At 38.8% G+C, this 22,699-nt stretch overlaps 1 protein-coding gene and 1 long non-coding RNA gene across 2 annotated transcripts; both read left to right on the top strand.

Moving 5' to 3' along the window:
• Positions 1 to 6,570: 6,570 nt before the first annotated feature.
• Positions 6,571 to 7,746, top strand: LOC145739361 (uncharacterized). The gene has a single exon (XM_081994810.1). It carries the CDS (start codon positions 6,571 to 6,573, stop codon positions 7,744 to 7,746), a length of 1,176 nt encoding a protein of 391 aa, XP_081850936.1.
• Positions 7,747 to 12,243: 4,497 nt separating this feature from the next.
• On the top strand, positions 12,244 to 18,203 carry LOC145739363 (uncharacterized). The gene is made up of 3 exons (XR_014181000.1): positions 12,244 to 13,690; positions 15,008 to 15,119; positions 17,471 to 18,203. It is a non-coding gene; the product is annotated as an uncharacterized LOC145739363 (long non-coding RNA).
• Positions 18,204 to 22,699: the final 4,496 nt, after the last annotated feature.

A 22,699-nucleotide genomic window follows, 5' to 3' on the forward strand; every position in this document is an offset into this window, starting at 1 on the left:
TAATTTGGCACATGAAAACTTATTAAAGTTAACAAATTAGGGTCTTCAATATTATTATTAATAAGTTTGTGTAAAAACACTAAATATGCTACAGATCTTCGACTTTCTAAGGTGTGCAAATTATATCTCTTCAGGATGTCTACTTTAGGTATATGAAGTTGATATATACCGGTTTCCTTGTATTTTATATATCTTAGCATTTTATTTTGGACTTTCTCTAAGCTATACTTATGGATATTATAATGAGGACTCCAAATAACCGAGCAATATTCTAGGATTGATCTTATATATGACACATATAGTGTCCTTATGCATGTCATATTATTAAAGTCCTTGCAGTTTCGAACTATAAATCCATACATATTATAGGCTTTATTAACAATATTACCTATATGTGTCTTAAAATTAAGTTGAGAGTTAAAAGTGACTCCTAGATCCACCATTTCAGTAACACGAGGCAACACTGCTCCATTAATTGTATAGCTAAAATAGGATAGACTTTTTTTTCGTGTATAGCTAAGGACATAACATTTATTGACATTAAGTTCCAAACCGTTTTCAACCGACCAACTATGAACTTTGTTCATATCCTCTTGAAGTGATTGACAGTCTTCCATGTTTTTTATTCTAAGGTACAATTTTAAGTCATCAGCAAATAGTAACGTTTTGGACTTATTAACGGTATCAATTAAATTGTTTATAAATAAAAGGAACAGTAGTGGTCCGAGATTAGATCCCTGTGGGACACCTGAAGTTGGTATAAAATAATTAGAACTAAACCCCCTGAGTAGGACTTTCTGCTGGCTATTACTAAGGTAAGATTGAAAAAAATTAACCAGGCCGTCATCAAACCCAAACTCTGTATCTAGTTTTTTTAGAAGAATGTTGTGTGGGATGCAGTCAAAAGCCTTTGCAAAATCTGTGTAAATAACATCTACCTGACAACTCTTGTCTAACTTTTCTGCTATGTATTGAGTTAAATTGCATAAATTCGTGGCAGTTGATTTATTCTTCATAAATCCATGTTGCATGGGTGATATTTTATTTCGTACGTAATTATAAATCTGTTTATATATTATTGATTCAAATATTTTTGCAGGACATGACAAAATGGCGATCGGTCTATAATTCTTAATGTCTGACGTATTTCCTTTCTTAAAAACTGGACATATCTTAACTTCTTTCCACATTGTCGGAAAGTTTCTAGTACTTATTGACATGTTAAACAAAATTCTCAATGGTTCAGCAACAAATCCTACCAAACCTTTTATTACATATGATGGCAAATTATCAGGTCCTACAGACTTATTGATCTTAAGTCTTCCGACTGCCTCACACACATCATCGTGGGTAATGCCATTGATTGAAAATGACTCATTTATATAGTGCTGGGTGTGCTCTGAGTAGGGCAGCTCTTTCTCAATATATACAGAATGAAAGTAGGAAGCGAATGCGTTTGCCATATCCGTCCCGTCAGTATACTCGTCACCATCAAGAAACATTTTACATGGAATGTTTGGCGCACTTTTGTTATTTCTAATGTGTTGCCAGAATGACCTCGAATTTTCGTTAATATCCATCTGAATCCTATTTAAGTATTGTTGATATGCAGCTTTCACGTCCCTCTTGATTTTAGTTCTAAGTTGTATAAAACGGTTATGGTTATCTAAGTTAAAATAATTTTTACTTTTAATCCTTAATTTATCTTTGGTTTGTATATCTTTTATTATTGTTTTGTTGAACCATACAGGATACTTTTTATGTGGTCTCACTTTTGGTACACATATTTCAAATATTGAGTTAATTTTCTTATAAAAATATTCAACTGCCAAATTAACATCATTAAAAGATTCGAGGTCACTCCAACTGACATTTTGAAAGAGATGATACATTGCAAGAAAATCCGCTTTTTTAAAATTAAAATTTGATGTCGTATTATTACTGGGTAAAGATTTTTGCTTTGGATTTTTTAAAGAAATTTCAATTGTCAATGGTGGATGATGAGCATCGCTGCCGACAAAGCCACAGCCATCACTAAACACACTACTTCCAAGATTAGTCAAAACTAAGTCCAATATGCGACCGTTGGCATTTAGAACTCTGTTTTGTTGTGTACATTCATAGAAACCTTGAAAGTTCAATAGCAGCTCAATTTGTTGATCCTTAAAGTTATTGACGTAATACTGATTTAGGTGCGTAATATTAAAATCTCCTAAAATAATAAACTTCTTTTGATAGAGATATTGCAAGCTTTCCATATATGAAAAAAGGTCTTCCCGATCTGAAATTGTACTACTGGGCGCAACATATACTAATAACACATATATAAAGCTAATTTCATCAACTTGTATCTTGACAGCTACTAAATCAATCTGTGGTATTTTAAAATCTACGTTAATCAAACTGCAACTATATTTACTTTTTACTGCCAAAAGCACACCTCCACCGCGCAGATTATCACTTCTGTTTCGACATCTAAAAATTGAGAAACGTTCTGGAAATAATTCACTGTCATAGACACCGTTAGTAATCCACGTCTCAGTTAGTGCAACAGCATCATACTCATTTTCAGTTACAGACACATTGTTATAAAATTCTATCACTTTACTGTTTAAACCACGTACATTCTGATAAGCAATTATAAAGGTGCATTCTTCTTCAAACACTCCGTTACTTACTAATGTGCTAAAAAATTGTCATTACTATAATTAGAAAGCTGTTGTTGGCGTTGAATCCTTTGGTTAAATACTGGACAATTTGGATTGCGGGCTGTGTGATTTCGGTCACTTAGTTTTAACTTACTGCAGTTGGGACAATTATTAACAGTAGCTGTACATTCTGTAACATTATGAGCCTCACCACACTTATAACAGCATTCTTTTGCTGTGCAGTATTTCGAAACGTGCCCGAAGAGACAACACTTGAAACATAATGCCACATTAGTATATTCCTGCACATACACTGGAGACAAATCAAAAGTTAGATTATTATTTTTAATTAACCACTTAAACAGTTGGGGTGGCGTTTGAAGAATCCAGTTTTCTTTACTTTTATTACGGCATTCCCTTTTTGTGACAAACTTAAACAGGTCAACAGCTTTTAAACCGAAGGTATCTGTTATTTCGGGATTTTCGGCAATAAACTCCTTGATAAATTCTTTATCAGAAAATCCTTTAAATATGCCAGTAATCATAATCATGGGGTCATTATTGGATATATGTTTTATTTCTATTTCTTTGTTCATAAGACTATCATCTAGTTTTTGCTGCTGAATAGCATTTTGGCACTCAATAATTACAGCTCCATTTTGAAGATGTTTTACTCTTTTAAAGCTTCCCTCCATATTGGTAGCTTTGACACATTTTTTTATTTCTTGTAGAACTATCCTGGAGTCAGTTTGATTGTTGATTTTAATTAGACTTTCATGCTTTGTTTTTGGAGGAGGCGTTTTCCATTCTGGAATATCTGGTTTCAATGTTGGGTTGTTTGTAGCTGGGGTATATCCTGTTGATTTTAATACATCACTAAATGCAGGCCTTTTACTAGATAGGGATGGTAGCACAAACGTAGGTTCCGGACTAAGATTCCTATCCGGTGAATAAGTACTTGTTGATGTTAGTTTGTGCTTCAGTTCCACATTAATCTTCTCAGTTTGTCCAATTCTAAAAGCCAAAGTAGTTACTTGCTTATGAATAGTGAAAAGTGCAGATTGAACAGGATGAACTACATCTCGAGGCATTATTTCAGTTGTTTTTTGAAGGGTTTCTAGTGCCTTCAATACCTCATCTAAAATTTGCTCGGTTGGTAGAGAGTAACTTATTTGAGAAGCGTTTGAAATAAGTTGGATGCTCTGATTATTATTAGACCTCTTTGCTCTATTTTTCTCCAGTGAGGCGGGACTGGAACCAGATCTAGGCCTCTTGTTTAGTTGGGAAATTCCATTAGGATCACCAGAGACTTTCTTACTTTGATCTAAAGAATCATTACACATATTTAACTTACTTTCTAGACTGTTGTTTGGAGGTGTTCGCGGTAAAAGTTTTCCGGCCTTAAATATTTCATTAGCGTTCGACGTGCTAAAATTCTCCTCGGGTTGTCCACTATCTTTGGAACGTCCAGGTAAATCATTAGTTTTATCTTTATCGGTTAAATTCTTTTCCTTGGGTTTATCAAGATATGCTTTTGCATACTTTGAACTGGTTTCTTTGTTGAATCCAATAATTTTATTAATTTCAGCTTGGCTTACATTGATATTTCCGGAGGAATTACTTCTTCGTTTAGGCCGCTTATCGGGGGGATTTTTGTCCCCAACACTATTGACACTCATCACAGTATTTTAGATGAAAAACGTTTAAGTAAACTATGCGAAAACGGCAATTATTAGAGAGCGACCACAATAGCGTCCGCACTCGTCGCTATCTCGCTATCTCTTCAATTGCAAACTTACTGGTGACGAACTTAAATTCCATTTAGTTCCATTTCTTGTACTGTGCTTGGAAACTTAATCCATCTGTTCATAATGTTTGGATTGTTTAGTGCTTCAATGACATCCCTTATACACCTTGACACAGAAGATTGAGAAACTGCTAGGTGAATGTTGGACCCGACATCCATCTGATAGCTTCCTATGGCATAAGTATATATTCTATGGCATTGTATGTAGGTATTTTATCTGTACCTCTACAAAATTAATGCATTCTTAAACAAAATCCTAAGAGGTATACCTACCTGAAGCAAAAAATTTTAACGCAGTGAAAATTTTAGTTTCTATATCTAGAGCTGATGCTCTACTTGGGGGTTGCAAATAAGGAGTTAACATTTCAATTAAATTTTTTGCTGTTTGTTTATCCAAACGATATGTCCGAATAAACATTCGATCTGAAAGATCAAAACTATTCCTACGTTGATGAAAATGTCTTCTCACAGCAGCATTTTCCAAATCTGCTGCAACTTCCAGAACTTCAATTTCAAAAATTGGAATTATGTCTTCTAGATCATCCATTTCTAAAAAATAAGATATATATACATACCAGGGCCGTGCTGGGACACAAAAGTCAATGTTTGCGCGCTTAATACCTAAATATATATTCCTTAGGAAATTAAGTTGTAAATGTTGATAATTAATGGGCGTCCATCGCCCTAGCATAAGGGGCCCACCACGAGCCTGATACATACCCTGTGAAAAGTATGTCACAATTAAAAACTTTACTTACCACTTTTATTGTTTATACACAAAGTTAAAGGCTAATAACACTGTGATGGTGATAACACAGAGACAGCGAACTCAGATATTAACAAAATAACGCGAAAATCCTCTAACAAAAGATAATTTAATTTGTTTGACAACCTTCAAATAAACCGTTTGTTATATTTTTTGTGCTTTCCAATCGAACGTGTGGTATTTGACCACACGTTGCACAGCAGCCAAAAACCGGACGTTGAGGAGCGTATGAAATTTTCAAGAATTCAACCTGGACAAAAATATTCGCCCATGACGTCACGAGCGTATCTCTCGCAAAACGTATACATTCAAGAATAGCCCCCCAGCTCTCCTCAATCGCCTTCCTTCTTCACATACCGCACTTGACCCCGCCGTTTGCTTTGGCTCACAATCGGTTTCCGAATCGTCGTTAAAGATTCTTGGTCTTCGATGGAACGCATCTTCCGATATTTTTTTCTTTTCCATCAACATACCCGCACTCAATCTTTGCACCAAACGCACCTTGCTCTCTCACCTCGCTCAAATTTTCGATCCTCTTGGAATTTTGACACCAGTTACATTTCTTCTTAAGCATTTGATTCAGCGCATATGGTCTTTAAAACTTTCGTGGGATGACGCCGTCCCGAATGACATTCTTCGTCTCTGGACACGATTTGTCGACGAGGTACCCTTGTTGAATTCACTTAATCTACCCCGTTTACTCTGTCCTGCTGGCTCTATTCGGTTTGAGCTTCATGCATTTGGTGATGCAAGCGAAACGGGTTATTGCAGTGTTCTATATTTACGCTGTTTTTCTGAAGTCTCAAAACCTACTGTCCATTTTGTCTCCGCCAAATCGAAAGTCGCCTTATTAAAAACAATTTCACTGGCGCGTCTTGAATTATGCGCAGCAGCGTTAACAGCTAAACTTGTCTCCTTTGCATTTAGCGTCTTCCAGCGCACAATCTCCATTTCTCAAGTTTTCTGTTATTCTGACTCTAAAGTCACTCTTTACTGGATTCATTCGTCCCCGCACCGGTGGCACACGTTTGTGGCCAACCGTGTGTCTTACATTCATGATAGATGTCCCGCTTCTTCTTGGTTTTATGTGCCTTCTGGTAATAATCCCGCTGATTTCGGGTCGCGAGGCCTGTTACCGGACGAATTGTTACAATGCAGAGCTTGGTGGTTTCCATCTGTACTTTTTCTGGATGACTTTCCCTCTCCATTTTCTCCACTTTCAGGTGAATGTTCGGAAACGCTCGATGAGCAAAAAAAAGTGACCCTACACAGCACTCTCTCTTCTAATTTTCTGGACTCGTTACTCGAAAGGAATTCTTCTTTATCCAGGTGTATACGCATCCTTGTTTATGTTAAACGGTTTTATCTCAACTCAAGAACACCATCATTGCATGCTCATTTTTGCCAAACGAGTTCAAGAAACCGCGTTTGTTTCCGAGATAGCCGCGGTTCGACGTGACCAGGTACCACCGCGTTTACGTAAATTGAACCCTTTTATTGACAAGTTCGGTTTGTTATGCGTTGGAGGTCGTTTACGGTACGCACCTATTTCCTATAATCGAAAATTTCCCATTTTGCTGCCGTCTCATCATCACTTTACGAGGTTGCTAATTGAGTCATTGCATCTACGCTATCTTCACGCAGGAATTCAAACTGTACATTTTTTAGTGCTGCAACAGTTTTGGATACTGTCGGCTAAACGAATCATTCGACGAGTTCTATCACAGTGCGTTCGTTGTTGGAAAACGCAACCCATTGCGACTTTACCCACTTTGAGTCCTTTACCTTCGTCGCGCGTTTCCCAAGTGAAACCATTTCTTTATGTGGGAATCGATTTTGCCGGTCCATTTCACATTACGATGTCCAAAGGTCGTGGTACTCGTACCACCACAGCTTATCTCTGCGTCTTCGTGTGTTTGACAATTAAAGCCATTCACCTTGAACTGGTCTCAGATCTGTCAGCATCCGCGTTTATAGCCGCTTTCCAACGCTTTGTCAGTCGCCGTAGACGCTGTACCGATGTGTACAGCGATTGCGGGACTAATTTTGTCAAGGCGAACAAAATGCTCATGGACTTTGCCTCTTCTGCGGCCAAACGCGAGACTATTAATTGGCATTTTAATCTTCCTTCTTCACCTCACTTTGGAGGTTTGTGGGAGTCCAATATTAAATCTGTCAAAACTCACTTAATTCGCGTAGTAGGCAAATGCGTCCTTACATATGAAGAACTTTATACTTTATTGACCCGCACTGAAGCTATTGTCAATTTACGGCCACTGACGGCGATTAGTTCTGATCCTAATGATCTCGAAGCTTTAACTCCAGGTCATTTCTTGACTTTGGAATCGCTTAACGCACCGCCGGAACCCGATATTACGCTGGTTCCCTCCAATCGTCTCGTTGGCAGTTGCTCACCCAAATGCAACAGCATTTGTGGTCCCGTTGGTCTCGCGAATACTTGCACACGCTGCACCAACGTACTAAATGGCACTCCACGTCTCGTGCACTTGAACCTGGGAACTTAGTTGTCATCAAGCGGGACAACGTCCCTCCCTTAGAGTGGCCCTTAGCTCGCATCATACACGTACACCCGGGTAAGGATGGAGTTGTCCGTGTGGTAACGTTACGCACTGCTAATGGTGTTTTTAAACGACCGGCTGTTAAGGTCTGTCCGTTGCCGTTAGAGTCCTAGTTTCTCCACTTTGAGGGAGCGGAAATGGTCCGTCCACTTTGTGTGTTCGTCCAAGTTGTTGTTTTTAGCTGTATCATTCAATCCAATCATAGTTTCATAATGTTGTCAGTGCTAATTATCAATCCTTTTTATCGCAATATTTATCAGTAATATTTTGTCAATTTACCGTTTTTCGAACGTCTCACTTTGTATCGACAATAAAAATACCTTTAAGGAATGTCACCTTTCCGAATGTTATGACCGGATCTATCGTGGTCGGTTCGCGTCTTCGATCACACCATTATTCGCTTGGTTTACCGCATATTCGTTATAACGCACCATCGCCGTGAGTGACTGATATTAATCCACATCACCACGTAATCATCAGCATCAGGGAGGCCTCCACGAATTGGACCAGATTTAACCAAAGGTAACAGTTTTCTTAAAGGTCGCGCGATACGATACGTCCACTAATCTCTCTCACGAGCCGAGAAAACAAAGTTAACTAACTAATAAGCCAAAGCACAACAGTACATTTGAGGGACTCCAAACAACAAAATCACAAAATTGTGTTTTGGTAATTGCCATCTGTTGTTGGATTTGATAAAAACATGAATGTGATTTATCTAAAAAAATTCCATTTTCACTTTGTTTTAAAAAAATCAAATGAGTTGTCATTCAATTGAGTTGTTTTTTAACAGAAATGGACACTTGACTTCCAAACCATGGCATCTGGGGATGCTCCAAAATATGGATATTCTGAATTTATGCAGAACCCAACTGGTTTGATTACAAAGTTATCATGAAACATTTTTTGCTCATTTTCATAAGCTTATATCCCATCTTTTTCATGTTTTTTCCCCATTCAGTGGCTGCTGTTTTAAAAATGGAATTGAGTGGATAGCATATCTGTTTTATTAAAAAAAGAGATGGCTTATCCAAAGATGTTCTGGTGACTTTTTTGAAATTTGAGGCTGTTATTCGTCCTATTCGTTGTTGAAACCAACTCTCACATAATGACTGACTAACTGTGGCTTCTTGCATTTTAAGACAATCATCTTCGGCAATGGAAATATTGAGGGAAAACCCAATACTGACAAGTTCAGCTAAAGAATATGTTTGGAACTCTTCTCGGTAAAGGCTGGCATATGGGTTGTCAATACTATTTTCTAAAGGAACTTGGCTTGCTATGTGACTTGCAAATGGCTCAATAATCCACATCAGTGGACAGGTGCTGCCTATTTCATCTATTTTGCAGATCAAATGATTTAGTTCCTGATTTGATATGGGGGAATACTTTGATTGTCTGTGTAGTGAAAGGTAGTTCCAAAATTAATTTCACTGACAGGTTTGTATTCAATTTTTCGTACTGTTGGAACTTTTCACTTGGCTCGTACATCAGTTGAAGAAGTGCTTGCTTTCATTGTGTTTATGCTTAGCTCCTACATGGCTACAAACTTCACTTAAACCAGCCATACAGGTGCAATGAGCACTATTTACACTTCCATCTTGTTGACAAATAATCCAAACCTTCAGGGGATGTTCATTCATTCTTTGATAATGTTTGACCTAAATAAAAAATAAAAAATATAGATTGTGTTCAGAGAACTGACTGAAAAGTAAAATACCTTTCCTATCAACAAAATATAGTCACTAATTTTATGAGCTCCACAGTTGCTTACAAAGCCAGCATCAAAGTATTTGAATGCATTCAAACTTTTAAATGCTTTCATTTGCTGTCAGTATAGTAGCTAGTAGAAAGAACTAAGTAGCTAACTATATCCATGTTACTTACAGGAGGAAAATCTGCAGCCGATATGCTAAACTGGTCATCTTTAAGTTCAAAGGGGTCAACACCCATAACTTTTATTTTCTGTTCGTACCTAACCGCTACTTCGGGGTTTTGGGCACGTATTTTAAAATAGTAATCACTCATTTTAGCTATTTTAAATAAATTCACAATCCACTACTAATTATCCACGAAAAAACGTCTTATAGAAGCGATCTCTACAATGAAACTAATGGTAGGATGTCCTGTGCTTGCCCTTCCAAAAATATATGACGTAAAACAGCCGATTTGCTGGACTTGCCGAAACCAGTACGTTCTTGTTGTGGTGGATTGGTTCACTAAATTTGTACTTGTGCACCCTATGGCGAAAGCGACTTCTAAGGCCATAGTTAAGTTCATTGAAAATCAAGTTTTCCTTTTGTTTGGGGTTTGCCAAATTTTCTCTTGTTACAATGGTAGTCAGTTTACTAGCAAAGATCTCATGACTAAATATCATGCACACGTAAACCACACTGAAAGAGTCAACCAAGTGATAATCACTGCAATAAGATCCTACATTCATGAAAATCACAGGGGTTGTGATAAATCTATTTTCCAATTTGCCTAGGCTATTAGACTGGCTAAATATGAAATTACTGGTTTCTCTCCTGCATTTTTAAACTTTGCCAGAAATATACCTGTTGAGGGTTCATTTTATGGTTTAATCAGTGATAATGCTGACAATAAGGTGGAAATTTCTGATAAAGTGCATAACCCCAATACAGTTCAGGAATTACCTAGCATCTATGAGGAAGTTCGGAAACGACTTCATAAATCTTACATTCAAAGTAAACAACGTTATGATTTTCGAAAGAAAAAAGTTTAAGTATCATGTTGGAGATCAGGTCTGGAAGAAAAATTATGTTTTATCTAAAGCAGTAGACGGTTTTCCTGCCAAGTTGGCACCTAGGTACATTCCTTGTACTATTGTCACGAATGGAAAATCCATTAATTCAAAAGATGGACTTATTGACTTAAAAACATAAGAATATTCGAGGATTGCGAAATATTAAGCGCACGAGGCAAGGTCGCACCATGATGCACTGAGTGCATCGTATCGGTGATGAGTCACCACCACCTGCGTTGCAGGAATATGAAAAACAGACGACGAACAATAACAAACTACGTCAGCCGATCAATCGGGTATAAAACACGCCGATTGCAGCAGTATAGGGGGAGTGTGAACCAATCGACGGTAGTGCGACCAGCTGAACCAAGAGTGTCAAGATGTCGACTCTCCTCGTCGAAAAAAGATCAAGTTAAGTAGTCCAAAGTTGTTCCAACACGAAAGTGACCAAGCCAGCCGCCAGAAAATGCTAAGTCCTTAGCTTATGAATCTATGTAAGTACAATTGTTAAATTGTCAACTTTTAGTGTGTTTATGACCGTATTGTGCAGACCCATTTATGTATACTACATTTAATAGATTTAAGTGTTTAATAGAAAACTCAGTGTTTGATTCCATCACGGCACGACGTTTAACGTCGTGAGTCAGTTTAATTGATGAACCCAGAAGGGCTCATAAATTAAACGCGACACTATTTCTAAAGTCCTCTCTAATTTGGTATACCGTTTGGTTGACAGGGATGGAAATAATTTGGGAGATTGGCATGTATCTGACATTAAACCGGGTGTGACTTTAAGTGGCGAGTCTGAGCATTCTGATGCTCATTCGTTTGACTCCCGATTATTGAGATTTAGTTTTTGTTAGGATTGACTCTAACTTTGTATGCAATTCCGTTCGTTTAATAGGTGTACACGATTTGAGTCGGTCGTATGTTTTTCTAATTGATTGAATTCATAATGAACAAGTTTGTGTTTTCTTGATTTGGTGATAATGACATTTGTTTAATAAGTGAAACACCTTTTTCAATAAGTGTCATTATTAAGGGACAGTGGCGGGTACTTATATACTCAAATGTTTAGTTGAAAGATTCTGTGGATACCGTATTACCGAATAACACATTTTAACATCGTGTACCATTTTTAATTTAATTTAATTTGACTTGTTTATTATTGGTTTAATTTTTCTCGATTGTGACTTTAATTAATTGATTTTCCCGCTTTGGATACTCCCCTTTATTTGTTTGTTCTGGAATGAGTGTTACCGTGTAGTCAGAGATCCTGGAACGATTTGGGAGTGTCAGGGAGTACATTTTTCCTCGATTGTGTCTTTATTAATTTTTTCCCGTTTTGGATACTCCTCTTAGTTTTTTTTGTTCAGAAACGAGTGTTACCGTGTGGGTTCTTGGGACGATTTAGGAGTGTCAGGGAGTCAGTTTTCCTTTTGCTCGATTGTGTCAATTGTTTTTCCCCGCAACTTGTCCCTGTAAGTACCTTAATGGCCCTGGAGTACGGGGACTTTCTACTGTGTTCGACCTCAGCCCCAATACCTTGGTTACGTGAGATTTGGCGTCAGTGGTTTTGTTCGGAACACCCCAGTAGATTTAATTTTTGTGTGGTTACTGATACACTAATCGTTCGGTGTATTTTTTCGGGTTTTCTAGAGAGGGTTCCTATCAAAACCTTTTCTTTTGTTGGTGGACAATTGTCTTCTCTTTCCTGTTAGTTTTCTTTATTTCATTTCCACCTGCCAGGTGATTTGTTTTGGTTTCTCTTTCTGTGGTTTTCCTGAGCGTTGAGTCCTGTCTCTGTTTATCTCTACTGAGACTAATGAATGAGGTTTCCTCTCACATAACGAGGTTTACGCAACGTTGGTTTCATGTTCAACCCCGTTTTAATTTTCTGGACATAAACCGGTTAGAAATTTGTAGGGTCATGACGACTTCTCCTGGGAATATTGTGCGGGTGGGAGACTGGAGCAAGTCAACTAGTATCTTGTTTTTTTTTTCTCTCTTCAGAGCTACTTCATAGCTGTGATGAGCTTCATTTTTGCTTGAAAGGTTGTATGCCTCCTTCAAATGGTATGCTGGCGCCCATCGCATTTGTTTTCTTGATTTTGGTGGTTTACCGTCTTTTGGTTTACTTTTCTTCAGGTCAGTATCGAGGTGCTTTTTCACTTAAAAAAAAAATAAACAAATTTAATTTTTTTTGGTTACTTAGGGGTGTGTGTTAGGTACGAAATAGAGTTTTCGTCCGTAACTCGTTTGGTTTGTGTTTTTAATGTCCGTGGGCCTAGTTACACTAGTAGACCTATTCCGATCGCTTAATAGCTCCATTTGCACTTTGTGCACATTTTGTGGTTAATGTGGGTGCGTGACCTGATGACTTATCAGGTGCCGTAGTCACGTGATTAGTTTCGATTTTTGTCGGGGAAGCGTCGGTTTGTGGTCGTGTTTCTTTGTGTCAGGTGCCATGTGGCCTATTCAATCACCCCACTTTGTGATATCGGTCCCTTTACCACTACAGCACCCAAACTGCCGACATCTGACCTAGGTTCTGAGCGTTGTGGCACGTGTGTGACTTGAATTATTTTTTTTTAATCCTTGATCATCTGGCCGAATCACAGTATTGTGTTCGGTCCGACCAGAGATCTAAGGGCTTTCCGACCAGAGATCTAAGGGTTTTTCCGACCAAAGATCTAAACTTTCCAATCGGGGATTGAAGAAACCTAACCGGGATTGCTCCGTCCAGAGTTTTCCGGGCCAACCCACGTGTTGGAAAAACCGACCAGCAGCCACAGAGTTTTAAAAGGTCAGAGCCTCAGTCAGAGTTGAGCAACCAGGTCAATTCCTTACTTGATTTTGTTTTATTTAATTTTTTTTAGTTTATATTAGTTTGCTTTAAACAACTTCAACACTTGTCATTACCTCTGGTCACCTTTTTGGTTGCCGGAACAAGTGTTGAAGCTGTTTGTTCGTTTTCCCTGGTGTTCTGCTGTTTTATGCCTTAGGTACCTGTCACCAGTCTCTGGACCCCATTTCCTACCTGGAAATCAGCGGTGGCCACTACTGACTACTGGGGAGAGGATACTGGAGGTTCCAGGACCCAAACATCGTCCTTAAAAGCTGGTAAGGGCAGTTAGGTTTGGCACTGGGACAACTTTTTCTGTTTTTTTTTTGCTTTAATTCATTTTCGATCCTGTTTAAATTTCATTTCATTTCATTTCATTCAGAACATTAGTCTTGCAACCTTGTAATTTTTGTAAAATTTGTAAATTGTAAATTTTGTGGTTGTTTTTTTTTTTGTTTGTAATATACACATGTACATACAGTGCGTTTTTTTTAACGCGCAACATAGGATTTTACGTGTTAAATTTTAAGCCCATGTTAGACCATTTTATTTTGGAACTGCAAGTCTATAACTTGACGGGTGTGTCTTTAGTACCCTGAAGTTTAAGTAAGTGTACCAATTTGGTCTAAAAAGTGATTAAAAACTGGAAAAAAATTATTTTTTTTCGAAAAGATTTTATCGTTCCATACTCCCTGTATGCATTGTTGTTTTTTGTTGTTTTTATACTGGCAGGGCAGGTAGCAGGTAAAGTGACATATTTCGACTGCATCACGACCCGACATCTTTTGAACGTTTTGATTGTTTGGAATACTGTTTGGCTTCAAATGGAGATTTGAACAATTCACTTATAAAAATACTTCTTTTGAACTTTCTTGATATAAAGTTAATGATCACCCTGATTTACTTTCTACGCCAAATTTTACCTGCTACCTGCCGTGTCAGTATCAAAAACAACAAAGAACAACAATGCATACAGGGAGTATGAAACGATAAAACCTTTTCCAAAAAAGATGATTTTTTGCAAGCTTTTTAACACTTTTTAGGCCGAATTGGTAAACTTACTTAAGCTTCAGAGTACGAAACAGCCACCCGTCAAGTTTTATACTTGTAGTTCCAAAATAACATGGTCTAACATGGGCTTAAAAATTTAACACATAAAATCCTATGTTGCGCGTTAAAAAAAACGCACTGTATACAACTAACGGTTCGTTTGATTTCCTACGGTAAATCCAGGAGTGTTCATTTATTAAGAGCTAGTAATTATCTCATGCAATTAATCCACGACCTTGAGCTAACACAATTAAAAATGTTGAAATCTCATTAACGTGAGGTTTCATCATAACAAATTGGCGACCAACGTGAAGGGTATTTTTGATTTTTAGTGGATTGAACACGCTTGGATTGTGGGTTATCAGACTGCCTTGTTTGTGCATGTGTGTTTTTGCATGACTACAATATTTACTTAATTTTTTTTTTCACGGTGCCAGACGTATATATAGTTTAAATATTTATTCTTGAATTAAAGAGTGTCAAGTTTGGAATTGCTGGTTTATCGTACTATCGTTGAATTTTTACCTTTTGCTTCTCTGTTTTAGATTATTGATGGCCGTGTTCTTGGTATCTTGCCAAGAAGAAAGCCGGTTAGAGCAATCCTAGTGAGTTTCCCGATTACAGCATAAAAGACGGCCGTCTGTTCCAACATTTCTGGTATGTATCACCGCCGAACCGAACGATCCTTGGAAACTTTGCATCCCAAAAACTGCCCGAGACACCGTTCTACGGCAGAACCATAATGAACCGACCGCCGGACATTTGGGAATAACAAAAACTACCGTCCGTATTACCCAACGTTATTACTGGCCGGGAATGATGCGTGATATCGCTAAATATGTCCGTAATTGTTCCTCCTGTCAGAGATATAAGCTTTCACAGCAGGCACCTCCAGGCCAGATGCAACCGTCTCGTAAAAAAAGTCCCTAGGAAACCGTCAGTACCGATTTAGTTGGCCCTTTACCTCGTTCGGCCAAAGGAAACAACTCCCTAGTAGTTTTCCAAGACCGTTTCACTAAATGGGTACACTGCCGAGCAATAAGAAAGGCAACAGCTCGTGCCGTAAGCCAGGCTTTCTACGAGGAAATTGTAACTCGTTTTGGTTGTCCAAAGACCGTGCTGTCCGACAATGGCACCCAATTTACTGGCCAACGGTTTAAACAGTTGTTTGAGGAATTAGGAATAGCTCACCGTTTCACTCCGCCGTATACGCCACAAGCTAATCTTCCAGTGAGTACCAGGTTAATACTGTCACGTGGTCAATTAAATTAAGTGCTGCAACTCCCTATTAAGTTTGACCGCAAGACATTCTCGCTTTCCGTGTCGTCCGGTGTGGATGATTCAATAAACGAGCAAATATTATTTACCAAACTGTCCAGAAGTTGCTAAGGATACACAAAAACCTACTGTGAACGATGTTTATACTTACAATTAAGGCTTAAATATACAATTGTTGAATAAACTTAACTACAACTCAGCTGATCCGCTCTGTCATTGGTCCATAACAGGTTGGTAAGTGTAACTTACATACAGTTGACGTAAAAACCTTACACCACCAACCACAATCAACTTATTGAACAGCCTAGTATGGTCAGCAGTATCAGGGCGATTACATCTGTACAAAAACAGCTAAGGAATGGACTTACATTTAAAAATAACACTGAAAACGAGAAAAAGGATACGAAACATGTGCCTGTCCCATTTAGCCACCATAAACAGCTCGGTCACCAAAGGTACCTCATGTACCAGAGGCAAGTTTCTTGCACTATTTAACATTTTTGGTTTTGGTTGTGTTGGAATATCTTGAAAATAGTTTTATTAATTAAGGTTATGTGCAAATCCTAAATAGGCGCGGATTTCTTTGTACACCCTTACTGATCCGTTGCCGGTATTCTAGTCACTACTTGCCCTATGCCGATTGGTTAAAATTACAATGACAGTTAACAAAGTGTTGTTTTCTCTGTTGTGTACACCGTATATGACAAAGACAGCACTAGACATAAAGTAGTTGCCGAGGCGAGGCATTTCGAATTGTATAGCGCGAATCAAACTAGTGTCGGATGACGTAACAATATTACCACCACCAAACAAATCGTGGACGTCTGACAGTCAATGTCAGTGAGTACCTTCTTTAGGATCAAAATTCCACTCATCTAATGTTAGCGCAAGTGAGAAAATCGAAAATGTACCGGAAATTCCGCAAAAAAAAAAAGTCAAGTCGGAAGTACCGGCCGGAGTGAATTCGGAAAAAGTGAAAATTGAACGAAGCAAAACGCCTTTGAGGTACTCGAGACGGTTGAAGCATCTGCCCCCCGACTACATGGAGTACTACGACGCCATCAGGGACACCTTAAAGCAGGGCAAACAAGTCATTTCGCAAGAGTCGTGAGTGTTGGTGTCGTACGTACTAACAAGACGCTCAAGACCTGTGCGAGGTTTTGCCTCGAAACTTGCGCACCAATACTCAGGGCCGTATACCGTTGTTAAAGTTGTTTCTCCCGTGGTCTATGATTATAAAGATTGTACCGGCAAAACTTTTCAACATATCCATATAAAGGACCTTAAGTCGGCTTATATCTATGCTAGTGCGGAGGTCGATCGTAGGACAGGTCAATCATAACCGCCAGAAGTTTTTTTTTCCTCCCTGAACGTTTTTGGTGAACGATAAGGAAACTGAACGATTGGGAAAAGTGGCCGACGAAATCGTGGCTACGCCGAATCCACTAGAATGGTCCGCCGCATTGGTGGCACAACTACAAAAGTTGTGCCCACCAAACTACCCCCGAAACCTCCGGTTCCGAAGGCACTTGAAGACCAGCGATGGCCGGCGTATCCACGTAAACGTGCCTTAAATCGGACCTCTATTTTTTATTCTTTCTGTGCATAGGCATTTCCAATTTTGTTTGTTGACTGTGAAATAACTCGCGGGTAGCTTGTTGTGTTCATTTTTTTTTCGTTTCCCTGCCTCTGGGACGTCAGTTAATAGCGGAAATTTTTGTTTTTTTAAGATGTCTGACTCGCCTGTGTTGGAGTTGACTTCCGAAGACCTGTGCTTGGACATTCTGTTTGCTGTGACCGATAACGAGGAAACACCGACCGTGGAAACTTGCCCGCGGCAGATGCCGGAGACAAGTGCTCAGCAATCACCGGCCTTACGGTCTCAACCGCCACAGCTAATGGGCTTGGCCGCCGATGCACCTAATAGAAGGTTGACGCTGGCAGATGTTGCAAGCGACACCGAGACCGCGCCGATGTCGGTCCCATTTAGAACGCCAGAAAATCCTTCGGAATTACCGTTATTTTTGCCAGTCAAGAGGAGACTGTGCTGGAGATGCGGCCACGAAGGGCCCCATCGGCCGATCTGCTCCCGGCTTCCCATCCGATTTTGCTCGAGATGTGGGTACCGGATTCGTATGTCTAGCAGTTGCCCGTGCAGGCCCTAGTTTGCAGAGGAGGAAAAGACCGTCCTCCCGCCTCCCAAAATTTCCCCAACGGCACGTCGCTTTGTTTCCCGGGGGATTCGCCTGGACCGCGAAAGGTCAACACGTCGGTGTGACCGGTGTGCCGGAGGGGTCGGGATGAGTTTGCGCCGCGCGTGTGACCAGTGAGCGGGTAAAATTTAAAGTTGTCGTTTTTTAATTATTTGGGGTTTACGCTTAAGCTCAGAAGGCCGTTGTAGGTCATTGTTTTGTTTAGGGACCGAAATTTTCATTATGTTTATTAAAAAACAAGTAAACTGGGTTTCTTTTTTTTTTCCCGAAGAGAGAGCGGTGTGTAACGAAGTTATGAATAATTTTAGTTTTATTCTTTATGTCGTCTGTTAGTGCCGTTTGTGTTGCAGCATATCGCGGATAAATGTACTATTAATAGAAGCCGTTTAGTAAAGTAACCAGTGCTAGTACTTTGCCAAAAATACGATAAGCTGTATTTTTAAGTTATTACATTTTCTCAAGGTTGGTCAGTCGGATTTTTACAGTTCTTGTTGGAAACAATTGGTAAAATTACAGGGTTTACAACAACGCCGCAGTATGATAGCGCGTAATAGGAAATTAATGGTTTACGGCTTTCCTTGTAATTAAAATTCACGAGTTGACGTAGCCGGTCAGGTTGGCCGAAGCGTACCGGTCTCCTGCAGTACTACGGTTCTGTACGCGTCACTCGAGTAGGGCTGGGTTTCCCACTACCCGAAAGTGGGGGACCTGACTGTCTATTAACTGGCGTGCGCCGCCAGTTCGGGGCTGTTGAGATCGCCAGCTTTCCAGAGCAACATTTCAACCTCCCAGCAGCACCGCCGCACCATAGAAAGTATACCTGTTTGGTGGCTAGCCCTCCTAGTGCACTGTGTACCTGTTATTTGAACACCGAGGCTCGAGAGACCGGGTGTTCCCCTTGTTACCTAGACTACTTGTTAGTACCGAACCGCCCCCTGCACCCCGTACTGCTGTTTTCTGCAGGTTTCACACAAACGCTACATGGTTCGATAGAGCGGGCGTTTGTGGCGTTTCCCCAGTCCGGCCATTTTAGGGCCCTATTAATTTCGTAGCGTCGATGTTTGACAGACCGCGCGCTACACGTTAGATCCGCATTCAACACAATCACTACATGGTTCGATAGACCGGGCGTTTGTGCCATTTTCCCAGTCCGGCCATTTTACGGCCCCATTAGTTTCGTAGCGTCGAGGCTCGACAGACCGGGCGCTACACGTTAGTTCCGCATTCAACACAAGCGCTACATGGTTCGATAGACCGGGCGTTTGTGTCATTTCCCCAGTCTGGCCATTCACCGGCCCTCTTAGTTTCGTAGCATCGAAGCTCGACAGGCCGGTCACATGGTTTGATAGACCGGGCGTTTGTGACAGTTAACAGTCCGGCCACACGTCCTGTCCCTGTTTTTTTTGTTGGCTACGCTACAAGGTTCGCTAGACCGGGCAAAAGTGACAAAGTCCATTAGCTTGACAACTGGACCACTACAAGGCTCGTATAGGGTTTCAATATTTCAATAGTACCTCCTGCCGACTCTTTTACCGACCCGTGACACCGTAACTTTGTTTGCACTAGGACGGTTAAGTAGCATCGCATCCGACCCGTTCCGTAACCAAGTTGCACACTCTCATTCTCGATTAGATTAAATTAAAAGGGGATTTAAAAAATGCTTATTTGAGCAGTTAATCGGTTCTGTTATGCTTGCTGAAATTATAGAGTAACGAAAGAAGAATAAAAGTTAGTTGTTTGATACTTGGCTTTGGCTTTTATTAGCTCCTTTGTCTCCAGCTGTTTAAAAGCTACCTAGCGTACGAATTGTGTTTCCTGATTCACATTTCGAAAACTCTAAATACTTTATTGAAACCAGGTGGCGCCAGAGGCAATTCTCAATAACTTTAATTCTAAAACACACTTTAATTAGAACTCCCGAATAAATAGCGTCACACTACCAAAAAACTTTTTAATGAAGTCAATGCCAACTTAGATACAAACTACTTTTTATCTTTTTTAACATGTTATATCATCCTATTTTTAAAGCAAAAAAAACAGATAAAAACAAAATAGAGTTCATGGAAAAAAAAGTTGAAGATAGTATCTTGAAACCGAAACGTGGGAATTGAAAACCAAATACACAGGAAAATAGTAATTTAAAAATTGCTCTAACAATGTTCAGAAAAATTTTCAAATTAGAGATAATACAGCACTTTTTGAAAATGCTCGTTTTTGGTTTTTCGGAAATAACTCAAGAATGAAACACTTCGCTACACAAAACGTAGCATGCACATACAGTGGTTAGTCTGTTATTTAGAACGTGCCCTGTAATATACGTTTCCAGTTCTTCAGCAAACCCGTTATTGAAACATTACTGCACACAAAATATTTAAAAAAAAATAAAAATTTTTGGTTTGTAAATTTCCTTTTTGTTTGCACAAATTGTCAACGTATACAAGATGTCCCATGACTAAAGACATCGATTGATATAAGAAAGACGATAAATAGATGAGTTTTGAAAACTTGGCAACATAGTAAAGCCACCATGTACAATTCTATTAAAATATTTTCATTGTTACAGCACTTCCTGTTGTGCCGGAAGTAAGTACTTATTTTAAATCAAACATTCTGTTTTTTGCTACACTTTTAAATATTCCTGACGATTCCAAGTATGTTTCATGTATCATATCCTATATCTATATTCAATTATTTTCGATATATTGACGCTTAAAAAATAAAATTTGCCATGGGTCTTAAAGAGGTTGTGAGATAGAGGAAAATAGTTTGCAATCTTCAACTAATAGAAATGAGACGTTTTGGTGACATTGCGATCTTACTAAATTCCGCTCGAACTTTTAAATTAACCAGTTAATTTTCCTTAGCATCTTTTCCTTACAAATTTTCCTCGTCGTCGTGAAATTATGGAAAACATACGAACACAAAAATTATCTGTAACTTTACATCGTCATCGAATCATAATAATACCACGATACAATTCTCTTATTATATGTATGTGTTTATCAAAACATACTTCAACTTTATAAAATTCATAAACCTTATTTTATTTTGACTGTATAAAGCCTCCAGAAACTTCATATTTTATTTTATTTTATATAGGGTGGCCAAATTGATTGTCGGATAATTCAAGGTTAGAAAGTGCAAAAAAATAGACTCCAAAATATCATAAAAACTGTAGTCGAAAAGTGTCTCTGCGGAGTGCTCATCCTAATGCCACAAACCACATTCGCCATTTTAAAGTGATCATATGAGAGTTTGTCAACTCTTGAAAATAATCTGGACAGACACGGTGGTCGATCAAAAATTTGACCGCTTCAAATTTATTTAAGCTGTAATTTTAAGTCATTCTGATGTGGCACATCTGATATTTCATACTTTCTCCTTGAAGATGCTTATCTGAATATTTCTTTTAATTTTGCATAGTTTTTCAGATACTGTCATTTTGATACTCTAACACATGATGAAAAAAAATCGTACCAGTCCAGATTATTATTTAAAAATTTAAAGAATTTATAAATAATCATTTTAAAATAGTAGCACTTTAAAATACAGGGTGTCCCATAAGTGACACGTCACAGTGACACCGCAGGTAGGCAGTGGCGGCTCCTCAATAAGTGCACATGTGCACGTGCACTCCCAAATTTTGAGTCCAAAAATGCATGTTTTCATTATAAATCTTATAATGATTGAAATAATTTTCTATTAATACCAAGTATTAATCTTGGAAATAAATAAGCTTTTATTAAACGAAACCTGCACGAATTACGGATCACCGCCGCCACCGTGCACCGTGTGCCGTGGTAAAATCAAGTGCACAGCTCATGGGTATAGTAAATCTGATTGGTCGAACTTCCGCCGTCCGCCCCCTCTGTACCCCGCGACTGTCTAGAGTCAGTCGATGTTTTAAGCTGGCCCGTGTGAACAATTAGATCGTGCACTCGGGGTTTTTCTTGTCAGTCACGTGTTATTTTTCTTCGCGATTTTTTAAATTGCCTCCAGTATTTCCTAACGTTAGTGTGCAATATTTGAAAACAATTACATATTTTAAAATTGTAGGAATTTTGGGCGTGGTCTCAAAAAATTTTTTACGAGCCGCCACTGCAGGTAGGTCAGCCAAAGAGACACCGAACCAGCCTAACATGACCCTAGTAAAAGTTGCATGGTTTTCGATTTATTAGCAAATTACGATTTTTCATGAATTTTCACATTTTTTAACATTGTCAGTGCCAGAGTTCTGTTGGAAAGCTCTCGAAGCTTATTTTTTTTATTGTATGGAATCCTAAATAGTTACTTAAGATGCCATGAACATGTTTTTGTCAAAAAGTAATGTAAAGTTCCGAAAAATACTGGATAAATCTTGATTTAAATTATCAGCAAAATAAGAATTTTCACTTTGGGCACTTGCCGTTAAAAACAATGTTGAAACGAAACGAGCAAATAACGTCAAAAGATTAAGAATGTTATGCAAATTCAGAAATGGTACAATACAAGTATCTTATTCCGATAAAATTAGGTATTTTCATCACTTTACCGATACCCTATTAAACTAAGTTAAAACTAGGAACCCCGCTAGCCATCGCTGTCAGGTAATTTTGCCGCTCGCTATGATATCGCATTTGATACCGGGCTTTCTCACCAAAGGAAAAAGATGGATAAGGTAAAGAGAGGGAGGAATATCACTGGCTAACTATCTGGAAAAATTTCAATGAAATAAAAACAGGTTTAACTTTCAATTATTTATTTTAA

The sequence above is a fragment of the Ips typographus genome, unplaced genomic scaffold (assembly GCF_016097725.1).
Source record: "Ips typographus isolate SLU unplaced genomic scaffold, UJ_Ityp_2.0 IpsContig107, whole genome shotgun sequence".
NCBI classification, from domain to species: domain Eukaryota; kingdom Metazoa; phylum Arthropoda; class Insecta; order Coleoptera; family Curculionidae; genus Ips; species Ips typographus.